This window comes from Nilaparvata lugens, chromosome 4, assembly GCF_014356525.2.
Source record: "Nilaparvata lugens isolate BPH chromosome 4, ASM1435652v1, whole genome shotgun sequence".
Lineage (NCBI taxonomy): Eukaryota > Metazoa > Arthropoda > Insecta > Hemiptera > Delphacidae > Nilaparvata > Nilaparvata lugens.
In genome coordinates, this window is record NC_052507.1 from 44,157,373 (window position 1) to 44,175,503 (window position 18,131).

Consider the following 18,131-nt stretch of genomic DNA (forward strand, 5'->3'; position numbering starts at 1 on the left):
GTTACACTATAAGTACATAATATAGAAAAGCTACTTTTCAATAAAGAGAGTTGTTTCTACTTAGTTGTTGCGACTACTAGATAGCGGCAATCTGAGAATCGTAGATTGGAGAAGATACGGAACTAGACGAGGTTTCTTTTTCCGAATTTGCATTTACTAATATATACGATATTATGATCTTATAAGGGACCTTCAATTTTCCAATGTTCGTAATATTCAAACAATACTCACACAATTCTAGGTCATAGTAATTGAATTATTGTCGATATTCCTCTATACTATCATTAAGAAGTGTAGCGCCAACTATCTATGGCAGACAGATACAATATTTATGTCAATCTCTCATGAATAGTTTCTCACGTTCCAACAGTAGAATTACTCAAAGTAATTCTGAACCTAGTAGGCAATTTAGCTTCAATAATACAAATACAGCATAAAATGCAGCTTATATATATCCATATGTAGCCTGCAGTTGAACGCTCTCACACTGCTGTTATATAGTTGGTGACTTGAACTTGATTATAAAACGCTTAGTTAGGATGCAAATATCATATCATTGTGTGAATGAATGAATAGCAATGTAAGCACTTATTGGTGCTACCCAGAGAGTAGCTCTCTCTTTCTATCCTCACTGGTGCTACCACAGCTCAATTAAGATTACTAAGCTTACTGTGTTTCACCAATATTGTAGGTTGAAATTCCACAAATGGATGAATTATTCGTAACCATGAATAATATCGTAAATGCCATTAGTTTCTGATATACATATTTTTTATTTTTTTCTATGCCACACATATATAATACCAAACTTGTCTTAAACTTATTCATCGTAAATTTGTTTATCTTAACATAGGACATAGCTGAAATTATGTTTATGCTATTATGAATAGGTAAACATAGTTGAACTTAGTCTCTGTTGTGCAATGCAACTTGCATTGCACCTTGAAATTGCTTCCGAGTCAAGTTTGCAATCTGGGCTTGGGGTTTATTTTGATCAGACCGCTGACCTATTCAAGCCTTCACTCTATTTTGTTCAACATAATTTTCTTTTCATCTATGGGTTATTGTCATCTAAAAGAATAACATAAAAATAGTAGTAACGCTTTTCTTCCTCTCCTGCTTTAACATGTAAAAGTAGTGAAACGAAATAGTTACATTTTTACTATAATAATTACTATAAGTAATGGCTGTTACGTTGGGATGCTGATCATAAGGCACTAGAAGGTGGATGATAAGAGAATCGTTTGATGAACTTGATGTATCTCTAATAAGATGCACAGATTGTGCTGATATTTTCGACTTTCATGGTAAATTTAGTAATATAGATTCTTTGGGAAACGGCAGTGGCATGGGCTTCTCGGTCATTCATCAGAACATACGTAGTTATAGACGTAACGGAGGAGGTGGTCAAGAGTTTGAAAGGGCGATCAGCTCCAGGTTGTGATGGAATCCCTACAAGAGTGATTAAAAACAATATTGACATATTAATACATCCTATCCTACATATAGTCAATTTAAGCATTCTGGTTGGACACTTTCCTTGCGCTGGTCCTACATATAGTCAATTTAAGCATTCTGGTTGGACACTTTCCTTGCGCTCTCAAAACAGCCAGAGTAATATATATTTATAAATCAGGCCCCAAAGGCATATTCTCCAATTACAGACCTATTTCTTTGTTGGCAACATTATCTAAAATAATCGAAAAGTGTATAAAAATACAACTAAGTATTTAAACGAGTACAATCTCATCTCCAACTCACAGTATGGTTTTCAAAAGTCCAAAAATACATCTGATACTCTTTTCAATATGTCTAGGGCTATCTCAAGAGTAGTATTAAATCAAGAAGAAAAGTGCTGATAACCTTTTTGGACTTGGCAAAAGCCTTTGATACAGTTGACAGGAGAATTCTAATGAAAAACTTGAATCATTGGGGATAAAAAATATCTCTCTTCGATGGTTTAAGAGTTACTTCCACAATCGACAGCAATCAATATGCATAAATGGTAAAAATAGTGATAAAGAGAATGTTGAGTATGGGGTAGTCCAGGGAAGCACACTTGGGCCACTGCTATTCCTAATCTATATCAACAATCTGTCAAAATTAGTAGTTGAAGGTGAGTTGTATCTGTTTTCTGATGACACAGCACTAGTGTCTACTGGGAGCGCTTGGGAAGAGGCCCACATGAGTGCTTCAATTGATCTGTCAAAAATACAAAACGGAACTTCTGGGAAAAACAGTTAACCATAGCTACTCAACTTGCCACAGATCCAATTACAGCTTTGAGATACCTCAGCTGACTCACGGCTCTGAATTGAAAAATCCTTCATACCTGGCCCATATCTTGTACAGAAATGTTCCAGGGGTGATTAGGGAAGCAGAGGCGTGGTAGTGTTTAGGAAGAGGGTGGACAGGTGGCTGTACCAGATTGGTTGGGAAGCTTCAGAAGAACTACTCCGATTATTAATACCAATACTAATATCTTCCGATTGTTACCATTTAGATGTATAATTCAAAATCCCTCTGGGCGTATTTTTGTGCTCTACAATCTGAGATCAGGTAGAGCGCTCTATCTCATATAGATTTCCAGGTACACCTGACAACAATGCTCCTTGTATTGTGAAAAACACCTCATTATCAGCTTCAACCATCATCACCAACTAAATTGAACTCACATTAATATTTCGCACAATGACATAAGTTCATGAGATTATGTTCTATGAGAATCACCCATTAGATGCACTTCATTTCAGTATTTCCTAGAGGAGAGGCGCGCTTAAGGACACCAAAGATCAAAATTTCAAACACTTATAATTTTTGACACAATACTCATATTTCATCGTACTACACTTCATTCTTCTCGGCTCGTCAAGGCGGTTCAAAATCATGCATCATAAGTCAAATTCGGTTGAAAATAGAAAATTTCTTGCTGAGTGTACTTAAGCCCATATTCCAATACACAAAAAATGGCCAATTTCTATATTCAAAACTGTATATCTTGTGAAATACTTCTGATAAAATTTCCTAAAAGTTGATCAAAAACTAAAATTCATCAGAATTGATTTTTCCTTCAAATTTCAATCATTTTTGAAAAATCATAACTTAGTACTCATTGGAGATAGAGAGTTCCGAATGATCTCATTTTATTAATTTTATTCATTTTTGCTAGAGCAATTTTTTCTGTCCGATAACGAGATTTGGCAGACATAGCTGAAAACTGGAAAATGAGCCGAAAATACGAGGTTTTTGGGCCAACCTGTATCTAGCACAAGGAAATTTTGCATGAAGAAATTGTTTGTGAACTTGTCTTATTGCCTGATTCCATCCACACTGCCACTGCTCGCCCCATTTTGGGTAGGAAGAACAATAGTTGCATCATCAGCAATAAGGACACATCTCTTAATATCAGAGAGTTTGGCCGAAAAGTCATTAATATAGATGAGAAAGAACAGAGGTCCCGGGATTGAACCCTGAGGTACACCCTTTGTTACTCTCCTGACTATTGATGACTCTATGCTTTGATAGTCTTACATGTACGTCTTTCTTAAATTTAGAAAATATTATTTTTCGGTGAGTGCAGATCAATGGAAAATGTATTCTATCTAGATGTACATATTCTAAATTCTATATCCAATATTTAAAATGTTTATAATTTATTTATTTATTCAATCATTCAGAATTATACAACTTAACTAAATTAATTATACAACTTAATTAACAACCACAGGCTTATAAGCCCAAAACGGTTCCAATTCTAATTTATACAACAGTCCAAATGTAGCTAGGTTATGTGTCACTTAACATTCTTCAATTACACACTCAATTTACAATTCAAAACACACAAAAATAATTTTAAATTAAAAATACTTCTAAATTAAATTGAATCAATTACGATTAATTAGAAAATTCCAAACTTTGAAAAACTATAAGATTTTGAGACCGAAAAGACATACACACTATTTAGAACTTATCACAGCTGTAACTTTTGTAATGAATAATAACTTTTCTTTTTCAGTGCAATCATGGAATTCAGGAAAGCAAATCAGGAAGCATTCCAGAAGAAGCATGGCATCAAGCTTGGATTCATGTCGGCTTTCGTGAAAGCGGCGGCATTCGCGCTACAAGACCAGCCTGTCGTCAATGCTGTCATTGACGGCAACGACATTGTTTACAGAGATTACATTGACATCTCTGTTGCAGTGGCAACACCAAAGGTATTTTGCTTGCTCCATTTACCTGCTTGGCAAGCGTTTTGTTTTCTTGGTCGCGCTCATAAACTATCGATAAGATAAGTTGAACTTCATGCGCCCGCTACTCCCTTTGTAAGGGACCACTTTGAGAACCAGACGCCTATAAATAGCATTTATGAGTTATAAAAAAGAACGCTTTCCGGTGGTTCGGAACCCACTTCAATAACAAGACCACTTGATTTCCCAAGGCTTATAACTCTCAAACAATACATCGAAGAGCATTTAGTTTTCTTCAATTTGATGTATGGCACTATTTCATGCTTTCCTGCAATTGTATAGTAGTAGTAGTAGTAGCAGCTTTAAGGTCGTGAGCAAAATCTTCAACTACGCAACAAGTGTAAATTTAGCAGATCTCCCACCTCCAGCACAGAGACTAGGGATTGGTGTGGGAAACTTATGTGATAAGTTCACCTCATAATCATTCCTAATGGAGCTGCCAAGTCAAAAATTGTGTCCCAGACATTCCCTTCAAATTTCTTTGTCAAATGATCTATTGGTGCAAAACTAATGATTTAACACTCAATACTAAAAGTAATATAACTGTTCTATGCCCAGTTGCAGAGTCGTCACATAAAGTTAAAAACAGGCAGTCAACTCATTTACGAAGTCATAACTCCACTTTCCCTTGCACAAAGTAAACTAAAGACGTCAAAGTAAGTATAGCTCACATATAACTAAAAACGCCCGATTAGTCTCATGATTTCGTTGCACAGTCGTCAGAAGGAGCTTATTTATGTCTCCAATCGATAAAAACGATAAGTTAAGTTAAAGACCCGAAGTCGTGCTGTTATCCACTATCTACTCGCGCCAAATGTATTTTAGAGCTTATGTAGCTTGTTTTGAAAGTTGTTTACGAAAAACTATCTTTATATAAGTAAATTGAAATTGATTTATTTGCCATAACAATTTACAATCAGTACTTATATGTAAGTATGTAGTAATAAATAAATTTATATAAAAAGGCACTACTGGCATAAGTGATACTTGTTCGCCAGCTCTGAGTGCGATTCGAAAATACAAAATATAATAACACTAGCCGTCAGGCTCGCTTCGCTCGCCATATCTGTCTAGCCAGGGGGCTCCGCCCCCTGGACTCCCGACTGGATCGTCCAAAAGTGAGATCTGCGGGCTCGCTTCGCTCGCCTGCATTTTTCATTTGAGCATACTTCATTCCATCAGAAAGTCAAAGTACTTCCTCGCTAATTTTTTAGACCCTACCTGAACCTCTGTACCAAATTTAACCATTTTCTGTTCATTTGTTCTCGATAAAGCTGAGAAAGCGCAAAAAACGCTGGAGAACGCAGATTTTGGGCGTATCTTTGGCGTTATTTCAAATTCCTTAATAAATAATAAAAATTAGTTCCAATTTGTTATATTTTTATTTATTTCTATTCACGATATTTTTTTACTTCCCAAGTGGAAAAAATTAAAAGACTTAACTTTTGAATAATGTAAATAGGTTCTAAACTCGTTATTTGTAATAAGGGTAAAGTTATTTTTAATCCATTTAATAATTATATAGGTACTAGACGTCAGGCTGGCTTCGCTCGCCATATCCGTACAACCAGGAGGCTCCGCCCACTGGACCCCCGACTGGATCGTCCAGAAATGAGATCAGCGGGCTCGCTTCGCTCGCCTGCATTTTTCATTTGAGCATGCTTCAATCCATCACAAAGTCAAAGTACTGAGAAAAACGCTGATTTTGGGCGTAACTTTGATGAAATATTCAAGTCACCTTATCACAAACTTTTTAGACCCTAGATAAACCTCTGTACCAAATTTGAACATTTTCTGTCTATTACTTGATGAAAGAACTGAGAAAACGCAAAAAACGTATCTTTGCGTATCGTTGGCGTTATTTCAAATTCCTTATAACACAACATTATTACACCCCAGCTGAGCTTCTGTAGTAAATTTGAACATTTTCTGTTCATTTGTTCTCGATAAAGCTGAGAAAGCACAAAAAACGCTGGAAAAACGCAGATTTTGGGCGTATCTTTGGCGTTATTTCAGATTCCTTCTAACACAACATTATTACACCCTAGCTGAGCTTCTCCTGTACTAAATTTGAACATTTTCTGTTCATTTGTTCTCGATAAAGCTGATAAAACGCTAAAAAGCGCAGATTTTACCGAGTATTGCTTACTAATAAGTATTTACTAACAAGTAAGTATTAATTTATTTTCTAACGAGTATTTTGGCTACCCACAACTCATATTATTGTAGCCTCATTTGTAGGTGCTCAACCAATATAATAGAATTTTTATATAATTCTAATTAAATTATAATAATTTATGTCCTTCATGATTATTGAAAACAATGATTATAATAATTATTATCAACTTATGTTGGATGAAATTTCTGTCGAATTTTAGAATAATTTATTGTCAAAGCGGTAAGTTAGAATTATTGCCCGTGTTTCTTCGCTTTAAAAGCTGTTTATAACCTCCAAATCGCTAAATATGGTGAGAAATCATATCAAAAGGCCAAGAGTCGCCATGTTGTTTATCAATTTTGTGTGATGTATTTTATTGAATGAAAAAGACTAAGAAATTGTCAAAAAACCACTGATTTATTGATAATTAGAAAGACCGGTTTCGGTTATTACACCATTGTCAATCTCATTGTTATTACTCATTGTCAGAGATTGACAATGGTGTAATAACCGAAAACTGGTCTTTCTAATTATCAATAAATCAGTGGTTTTTTGACAATTTCTTAGTCTTTTTCATTCAATATGAATAATTAGCACAATATCAACTTCTCAACTACACAAAAAGTGATGTATTTTAGGTCTGTTCATAGTGATGTCTATTGAAACTTCCCCCGATGCCAAGACAGAAGCATGGCATTGGATAGAAGCATGTACGGAAATGTACGAAAAAGCATGTAAGGAAAAAAGTGAATAGAGCTGCAGTGTGACTTATGTGTGATGCTATAGTGAGGTCCACGTTATAATGGCAGTGGAGAAAGATAGGAGAACAACGTTGCCGATCCTCACAGTCTACTCAATCCCTTCTTGATGGTAGCTGATACAGGTTTATTAATGTAATATTAATTGTTCATCTTCGTTTAAAATAATCAATTATATTTTATTAAGCAAGAAATTATATTTTTCAATAATTTCATTACGAGTCAATATTCAAGCCAGTCCTACTTACTCTATGGATCGGAATGCCTCACAATGTTAGAAAAGCACATGAGTAGAATTATCTCCTCAGAAATGAGATACCTAAGGAGAGTGGTTGGAAAAGCCAAAAGTGACAGTGAGAAATAGTGTGATCAGAGAAACATTAAAACAGGAGGAACTGATTGCCACTGTTCAACGAAAAACTTTAGGATGGTTTGGCCATGTAGCTGGGATGAGTGATGAACGAAAGGCAAGGCTGGTTATGGAGGCAAGACCGGAAGGAAGACGAGGCAGAGGACGGCCACGACTGGAATGGAATCAGTCAGTATGTAGAGAGTATAGCTGCTGGAAGAGGTAAGACAATGAATGAAGTAAAGAGAATGGCTCAGGATCGTATACAGTTTAGAGAATGGTTGAAGGAATCCGACGCTTAACGGCAAAAGGATATGAAAAAGAAGAAGACGATAATTTCATAATGAATTTTCATAATTAAGATGAAATATTTTGTGAAGTAATTATTAATTCTGCATTGTTAAAAGCTGGCAACAGAGCAAAGCAAGAGAGAGATAGCGTCGAAGGACAGACAAGGATAGCAATACCATTGCTAATTAAACACTGCCACTATAACGTGGACCTCACTATAATTCGCGATATAGATAAATGGGCTTCGGCAAACGACTGTGCAATGACCAACCATTTATGTCAGTGATTTTAATCTATGTCTCACATAGCTATGTTTGATTTTATGTAACGACTCTGCAACCGGGCATTAGGGAGATGAATAAAATAGTGAAATTATACATTAAATAATTAAAGAGAATTGAATGTGAATGTTCTAAAACCCCACGATTAGTATTTATTTTTATTCGATGCATCGTTGGAGAGTCACAAGCCCTGAAAGAGCAAATTAAATATTTATTTCAAAACTTTTACACTTTAATTGTGTGTATCTCGAAAACTACTGGAGATATCACAATACTGAATAAATTGTAGGAAATTTATCAAGCTTCATATTTGTGTAATTAGTTATTTTATGATGCCGGTGGAACGCATTGTTCCAAAAAGCGTAAAAGCAACAATGAAGTAATGGAACGTTTAAACCACTAATAATAATGGATACCTATATTAAATAACTAATATTTTTTTAAATTTATATTCATTATTATATTTCCAATATTTTGGCAATTGTGATGGAAATGTTTTGTTGGGATTCATATTGGAGAATAATTAATGTGATAAATCTCAATGTAATGTAATAAATATGTCGAGTCTTTTTCTAAAAGCAATACCCTGTATTTTCTTTACACTAAGCCACTAACGCTAGAACAAGCATGCACATACACAGTCGAACAAGCATGCACATACACAGTCGACTTACATCGTTGTGTCATCACATCTGAGATCACAGCGAAACGCTTCGAGCAAAAGTTTTTGAGGTTAGGTACTCTTATCTCCGATTTTTATCGTTTATTACTCTTCGCTCCTCTATATGGATAATTATTTTTCTATCTTTATAATTTTTAATTTTCTAGTGGTTTATTCATTGTTATTGTTTATTTTATGTTAGAAACCTCTCGCTGATGACAGCTGTGATGACTGATTACACAACAATGTAAGACGACTGTGTATGTGTATGTACACACACATGTTCATACTGCATGTTTTGTCATTGGCGAGAGGCTTCTAACATGATACAAACAACCAATAAAAATAGATAAACCACTAGAAAATTACAAATTATAATGATACAAAAATAATATTTAACCTCAAATAAAGCAGCAAAGTAAAAATAAAAAACAAAAATTAAGAGATACAGAAACCTAACCTCGAAAATTTTGCTCGAAGCCTTTCGCTGTGATGACACAACAATGTATGTCGTCTGCGTATCATGCATGTTCAACCGTTAGTAGCCAGCCTCAAAGACTTGACGTTGAACAGACGCAGTGCAAAGATAGGGAAGGAGATATAACCTCTAGACTGGGTATTCTAAATCAAGGTTTAAAGCAGTTTTGGGCAATGCCTGTTGCTTTTACCTGAATTGTATATAATATATGTGAATGAATAAATAAATACCTCTTGCCATTGCTCTGTTTTTGCAGGGCCTGGTGGTGCCAGTGCTGCGAAACGTAGAGAACATGACGTATGCGGACATCGAGAAGGGCATCAACGCACTGGGCGAGAAGGCGCGGAAAGGGGCGTTGGCTGTGGAGGACATGGATGGCGGCACTTTCACCATCAGCAATGGGGGCGTTTTCGGCTCCCTGATGGGCACGCCCATTATCAACCCACCGCAGTCGGCCATCCTTGGCATGCATGCCACCTTCGAGAGGCCTGTTGCTATCAAGGGACAGGTCAACAATCAAACACTTATTTATTTGTATCATTGTTCATTATTTTTGAGTGCACTATTTTTTGGAGAGACCAATATCATCCACCTTGAGAATATTTATAAATTTCATTCATCTATTCTTCTATTTTTTTGAAGAGACCAACATTATCCCCCCTGAGAATATTTATCAATTTCTTTCTTCTATTTTTTTGGAGAGACAAATATCCACCAAGAGAATACTAATTATCCTGTGCTTGGGAACCTAACCTTTGTTGGTTTTCTTCTTCTGCTAGTGTCTATCCGTTCCGAATATTGGCGATAGCCTGACTATGGTTATGTTATTTAAAGCCATCCTGAAAAGTTCGGTTGTAGTCTTGGAGAACCAGGTAAGCTGGTTTCTCAGCCATGATATTCTCCTTCTCCCTGGTCCTTTTCTGCCATAGATCTTTCCTTGTAGAACGAATTTCAGCAGGCCGTATTTTTCTTCATTCCTCATGATATGGCCGAAATATGCGAGCTTCCTGCTCTTGATGGTGTTCATCACTTCCAAAACCGTATTCATTCACTCCAATACAGCTTTGTTGGTCACTCTGTACATCCATGAAATTCTCAACACTCCTATATAACCACATCTCAAATGCCTCGAGTCTTTTTTCAGATTGGACATTTGGTCAATGTCCATGACTCCATCCCATAAAAGAGTATTGATTAATATACAGGATATTGTATATCCAGACTCCCTACCAATATTCTAAGACATTGTTCCTGGGTACGAAAAATATCCGAATATAATTTTTAAACTGTCCAAAAAGTCTTCAGTTACTCACACAGCCGCCATTTTGTTTTATTACACTACTATTTTTTTCTCAACAATGGCTGAACATATGGAAATGAAACTTTGCACAATCATTCATGACAACAAGATAGAGCTACAGAAAAATTATGACAATTTTCTAAATTCATAAAACAAAATGGCGGCCGTTTAAAATTTTATTTCTTGAAAAAACGTTCATTTTACCAAAAAATTTACAATAATATTTTTTCCAGTAAATTCTATTACAAATCGATTGACACCTTATTTATTGAGATTGAACAAGATTGGACCTTGTTTGTCCTTTGTGAGTTTGATATGTCATTCAGAAAAATAGTTGAATATTGTACCAATTAACAGATATGATTTAACGGTTTATAGAGTATTAATGCCTCTTGGATTCAGGATCTACTTTATATTAACATTGTAATTAATATTAACCAAAGCTAGCTACAAAAATAAGTAAATTTAAGTCTGATTATTGCTTTTCGAATGAGATGCTCTTTTAATTTTATTGTGATTAATGTGTGTTTGTATTGCAGGTTGTTATAAGGCCTATGATGTACATAGCCCTGACTTACGACCACCGTCTGATTGATGGCCGTGAGGCGGTGTTGTTCTTGAGAAAGATCAAAGCAGCAGTAGAAGATCCCAGAATCATAGTTTGTGGTTTATAATTGATTAACCATTTAGCAAAAGAGAAAAATGAATCTGAACGTTGAAAAGCCGCATCGATGAACTCGATTTGTTCTATTAATTGCTTTAATTTATTTAAAAAAGTTGTTGATGGCTCTGATCATCAAGAGTATTACAGAATAAAATATTCCGAGGTGAACGTATTATTATCGTTACTTGCTCTAGTTTTCACTTGGTTTTACGAGAACTTCTCCATGGCTATTGTACTGTTTTAAAACTTGCACAGTAAACCAAGTCTATCTGCACCTACATTAGTAAGTGAAACTTTAGGTACCGTACTAATAATCACACATGTTTTCATCTCAATTATAAGCTGTTTAAATAGTAAATATTGATTTTTTGATGCGAAAAACGATAATGTAATATCTATTCTCTAGGATAGTATGCATCTAACATTGTGGTAATATGGATCAAAGTTAGCTTGGTAAAATAATGCTCCCTATTAAACAGTATTTTCAATTATACGCTGTAATATAATTGAATAACTAATTTATTTCCACCACATTCATATTGAACGAAATTAGACATTTTTGTCTAAATGTTGTTTGAATTTATTTATTGTTATTTAATTGTAGAGAACGGTATTGTATTATATGTTCATAAAGTACGGCTTTACTCTTAATTGTTGTTTTTATTTGTAATTTTACCCTTCCTTCATATCATAGTAAACATTTACGTACCTAGTGTGTCGCCAGAGAGCAACCAATAGAGGGCAAGTGTAGTGCACGAGCTGGATCACAAGTAGGTAGTACTGTAGCTGATAGATTCTTAACATTTCAAGGATAGGTGCATTTTTCATGGTATCATTGATCAAGTGAACTAGGTACTTGATTTATATAAATATATATTTTTTAGAAAAATAGTAGTTTATACAACACTTTTGATGAGAGTCTTTAAGGCACGAGTTAGATGTATAGTTAAGACACAAGTGAGCGAGCGAACGCTTGTCTTGAACATCTCACGAGTGCTTTAAAGACCATATAAAACCGTTGTATACTAGTATCTTACGTCACATGGACGGGTAGGTGCCTTTTGCAGGCAAGAATGATGTTTCTAGACGAGATGTTAGCCTAGACTAGAATTTCATTCCAGCACTGCAAAAGACATTCACGTCCAAGTAACGTACACTATTTTTTTTTCATAATAATCTAAAGAAGAATAATTATTGAGAAATAGAAAGCATTGCCTGCTTGTGCTGAAGTTGCTATATGCATTCTATAAGCATACCATAGATTACAAATTCCAAATCAGGAATTTTGTGAAAGTTGACAAAACTTCCTCCTGGAGCGCTGAAGGTAGTTTTTTGGGGGCCGCGGAATTGGAAATATCTGGAACTCAAAATATCAATGTTAAATGTCCTATGCTTGAAAACTGTTGCTGGGTGGAACTCCGAATATTTGTCAGACAGCGGAATTGGAAATATCCGGAACTCGAACTATGTTGCTAGGCGGAATTGGGAGTATCTGGAACTCAAATTATTTGTTTGTCAAATGGCGGAATTGGAAATATCTGGAACTCAAAATATCAGTGCCAAAGTGGGAGTACTGGTAATGTGTTTGTTATTGAGAAATGGTTCAACTCTGACTTATTTTCTGGAATGATATGAACTAATTAGCCCACTTAGGGTAATTCATAGCTCATTATATATTAATTTTGGACGGAAATATTGAACTTGAACTTTAAACAGTAGAAACAACTTGGCTGATCTTTTTGGACTTGTTTTTCATTATCAAAATTTGGGAATAGAATACTTTTGGACCTGGTCTGTCGTTCTTTTTCAATTATATTCATACATATTATGCAAGTTTTCAAAACTCTGTTATCTGTTTCAACAAACAAGACTGACGACTGTTGATGTGTTGATGAATTTATTTTAGGTTAACTATAGAACCCTTCATTTGTTTTGCGATAAATTTGTTTCATCCCACATCTCCACAGTCTCGCTAATAACGATCGATATTGTGAACTCGATATATTTCCAATTCCACCAGCTGCAAGATATTCTGAGCTCTATTCCCAATTCATGCGACCCGTTTTTTTGTAGCAGTTTTGCTGTTCCTATTTTGGAACTAGGAAACATACTCGACTGTAAAGAAAACATAATGGTTTCATTAAAGTAAAGTTGCTGTAATGAGAATCATACATTTATTTGTTCTGCAAACAGCTGTTTACCGGCTTGATTTCATGCATTGAATACGACTTTACCTCAATATAGAGAAAAACCAAATAGATCATTGATAAAATGATAACCAGCTTGACCAACCCAACGGATTAGCTATTTTCATGTATTTTCAGATTATGAAAATAAATTATTCGATTCTATTTCTATTATTCTTGATAAAATCTATTTGATAATATTTTTATAATATTGAGAGTTGGAATGTCTATCTTTTACATATTTTTATTGCAACCACATATCCTACCCAATATCAAGTAAACGCAACATGTTGACTGTTCAGTTTGTTGATAAAATATCAGTGAACTCTAAACTAACTGGATTGGACTAGCAACACAAAAAAAGTGAGGCAGCTGGTGAAGATAGGCAACCCGCATTGCTGTGGGATTCGTTCATTTTGTTACGCATTGGCTCTTATGAGAGAATGCATAGCACAGTCTCAATTTCTATTTTATTTCTATATTGTATGTCTTATTCCACGGAAGCGTTATTTTTCCTTTATTAAACAGTTCATTGTTAACTTTTTGAGAGCAAAAATAATGAAATAGGTTGAATATTAATAAAGAAAAGAATTTTTTTATTTGTGACTGCAGTAGTTTTAGTATTGTCAACTTTTCACAAGCATGGGAATAACTTTGGGCCAGATTTAAGAGAAGCGTATTATTTATTTATTTTTATTTATTTAACAAGGACAAATTAATATAAACTGTCATGAAATGATTGGGAATGAAAAAACAGGCTCATAGTCCAATCTCATATTTTTCACAATAAAAGTAGGTAAATAAAATAAATTATGATGATTCAATAACACAGGATTATTAAATTATGTAATGATAGCAATATACTAGGTATTCTGATAACATTTCAAATCAGTGTGGGAGTTTCAGAAATGATGCAAAGAAATCTATGAAGAAACATTATTATCAATTGTATTATAATTATGACCATATGATAAACAAACAGTAAAATATGCTAAATAATAATTATTTCATAATTATAAATTATATAAACAATAATACACATATAATTATACACATAAAATTATTTTATAATTGTAAATTGAACAATTATTAAATTTATTTGAAATGGGAAAATTTCAAAAATTAATTACAATTCAGCTGATAGCAATATCATATTTTTCAAAATAAAAGTAGGTACCTAAAATAAATTATGTCATCTCATGATGATAACACAGAATTATTAATCATTATTGTAAAGCTGTGTTTACACAAAATTCATTAAATGTTTATTTTTTCGTACTTATAGATTCTATTAGATCATAGTATTATACTATTAGATTCTATATTAGTATTATATGCTGCTACTTACACTAAATTTATATTATACATTATACATAAAATGTATGATACGCCTACCTACATAATATACCATATACAAATTATGATAAATATACTATATTTATTATATGCTGATGCTTAACACCAAATTTATATCCATAAATTACATCATACATAGAATGTGTGATAGAATGAATGATAGTCTTTGTAGGGAAACATTCACAATTTCTGCATCGGATATTATTTATTCTTTTTTGAATAAGGATTAATTTGTTCTTCAACTATGTTTTTTATTCTAGATGCTATAAAGTAGGCCGAAATTTTCAATAAACATAGAAACTATCACAGTACGGTATAACTTACTAGGAATATAACCAAATTTGTTGTTTTATTTTTGGTCAAATAAACTGATCAATATAGAAAGAAGTATTGGAAATGTATGTAAAACAAAAAGATTTCTTCAAATTAATTAACAGAATAAAAATGTTTGACTTACCTGTGAAATGGTATTTCATTTCCTTTAACATGCCCATTCTTGCATCCAAATGCAACACAATACATCGCCATTTTTCGGTCGTATTTTTATTCAATTCTATGCATTTCACGACAAATACATCACAATATTAAATAAATAGATAAATAAATAAATATCTTTATTGTCACAGAATGTTTACACATTATAGACAACGTCATGTTTGGTAACTCTAGTAAATAATACAAGGCAAACATGAGCCTGCAACAACAATCACACAAAGTCAATTTTACAAAGTTCAATACAATCTATTACACTCTAAATTAGGTATCAATTATATTTCCCAATCACTTATCAACTACTTATATATCATTTATCATATTAATTATATATAAATTTTCCAGTTTATAGAAAAATAGTCGGCTATTTTATATGGGGTTTCTCCTATTAAAGCTTCCTTCACTTTCAACTTAAAAGCACTTTTACATAAAGATCTTATAGTGGCAGGCAAATAATTATAAAGTTTCACCGCCATATAGGGATTTAGTTTTTGAGATGCACTGTGCTGATACCTAGGAACTCTTAAGCTATTTTCATTTCTTGTTGCATAATTATGGTGGTGTCTATTAACATCAAATTTTTCAATGTTAAAATGTACATATACAACTGTGAAATAAATATAGAGAGCTGGGAATGTCATCACTCTCATTTTTTTAAACCGGTATGTTGGTAGTGAGGTCACGTGGGGTTGCCTTTGGTCTATTTGCGTTTTCTCTGTCGTTAAGATCGTTCGTACTATTATGATGCGGCGCTTCCTAACAAGATGGCGGATTTTAGCGTCAGGGTACTAGCCAAGTTTCCATACTCTATATCAATGGTATGTAACTATACTGTTATAGTACTATGTATGTAGGCTGCTATGGTAAGCTTAGTTGAAGAGAAAGTTAAAGTGCCACATAAATTCTTACCTGAAATGTTTAATTATTATTTTGTTTTCAATATAAGTTTACTTTCACAGCATATGCTGGAAGTTTTACAGTCTGCTGTTTCACTTTAGAAATGTTTATTTGAAAATGTATACAGTCTGATTTCGATTACAAATGAAAATGGTTTGAAGCAAACGAACATTTTCTTTGTTCCTGACTGTAAACATTACAGTGAAAAGGCAGGCTACATACTATTTGTTTAGATTTCCTGAAAATCCCAAGGTCTAGCTCGCCTCTATAAGTTCTGTACTACATTTTTAAAAAAACCAAACAATCTATCAATTTTTGATTTGAAATACACCATGTTTGGTTTTTCGTATGGCGTATATCTTACAGTACCTCTATTATACGCTCATATGGTCCGCCGCAAAGTAGACCCATGCTAATCCACGAAAAGCAACCCACGCCGTGGGATGTTTTGTAAACCATTGATATAGAATTATTCATAATCAATCAGCTGACAAGTGGATTATTCATTGCATGTATTACACAGATGTCTGGAGAAGCCTAGCAATGGTTTACAAAACATCCCACGGCGTGGGTTACTTTTCGTGGATTAGCATGGGTTTACTTTGCGGTGGACCTCTTGTAACTCTTTGGCTCTTATGGAAAAATACATTACACAGTCTCAATTTCTATTTTATTCCTTTATTGTATGTCTTATTCCATGGAAGCGTTATTTTTCCTTTATTAAGCAGTTCATTGTTAACTTTTTGAGAGCAAAAATAATGAAATAGGTTGAATATGAATAAAGAAAAGATTTTTTTCATTTGTGACTGCAGTAGTTTTAGTATTGTCAACTTTTCACAAGCAAGGGAATAACTTTGGGCCAGATTTCAGAGAAGTGTATCATCTATTAATTCTTATTTAATCAACAAGGACAAAATAATATATAAACTGTCATGAAATGATTGGGAATGAAAGAACAGGCTCATAGTCCATATTATTCCAATCCCAAATTTTGTTTGTACACAGTCCAAAGGAGGGCTGTGCTTAATTGAAACTATTAAACACAGTCTTATGTTTATTTTGATAGGATATACCATTGTTTTTTGGATTATATGATTTATTGTTATTGTTGAAAGAAAGATTTATGATTCATTGTTTAAGGAAATATCTCAATTTAATAATATAGGCCTACTTACAGCAGGCTATGAATGTGGAATTATGTAGGTGTGCATTGGTGTAATTTCGAATCATGTAAGAGTGGGAGTTTCAGAAATGAAGCAAATAACGAAGGAACATTTTATTATATTATATGACTATGATAAGCAAACAGTAAAATATGCTACATAATTACCAGAGTAAAATGAACAATTTGAAATTAAAAGGTTTCAAAAATTAATTACAATTCAGCTGATAAAAATCTCATATTTTTCACAATAAAAGTAGATAAATAAAATGAATTATGTGGACTCATGATGATTCAATAACACAGGATTATTGAATATGTAATGATAGCAATATACTAGGAATTCTGATAACATTTCAAATCATGTAAGTGTGGGAGTTTCAGAAATGATGCAAAGAAATCTATGAAGAAACATTTATATTAATTGTATTATAATTATTACCATATGATAAGCAAACAGTAGAATATATGCTAAATAATTATTCCATTGTTAATTGAACGATTATTCATTTGAAACGTAAAGGTTTCAAAAAATAAACACAATTCAGCTGATAGGAATATCATATATTTTTCAAAATAAAAGTAGGTACCTAAAATAAAATTTATTTATTATGTCATCTCATGATAATAACACAGAATTATTAATAATTTGTTTTTATTCTTTTTTGAATAAGGATTAATTTGTTCTTCAACTATGATTCTTTATTTTAGATGCTATAAAAAAGGTCTAAATTTTCAATTAGCATAGAAACTATCACCGTATACTAGGAATAAAACCAAATTTGTTGTTTTATTGATGTGACAACGTCTTATAAATTGGTTTGCTGGGTGACACTTCAAGAAACTGCATT

At 33.4% G+C, this 18,131-nt stretch overlaps 1 protein-coding gene across 1 annotated transcript in view; it reads left to right on the forward strand.

The window, feature by feature from the left end:
* LOC111049584 (dihydrolipoyllysine-residue succinyltransferase component of 2-oxoglutarate dehydrogenase complex, mitochondrial) overlaps positions 1–11,838 on the forward strand; it is a 59,591-nt gene extending 47,753 nt beyond the window's left edge. Inside the window, exons 10-12 of the mRNA XM_039427513.1 lie at positions 4,016–4,214; positions 9,480–9,731; positions 11,063–11,838. Of these exons, the coding sequence (XP_039283447.1) occupies positions 4,016–4,214; positions 9,480–9,731; positions 11,063–11,197 (586 nt within the window). The 3' untranslated portion in view covers positions 11,198–11,838. The remainder of the gene's footprint in view (positions 1–4,015; positions 4,215–9,479; positions 9,732–11,062) is intronic.
* Positions 11,839–18,131: the final 6,293 nt, after the last annotated feature.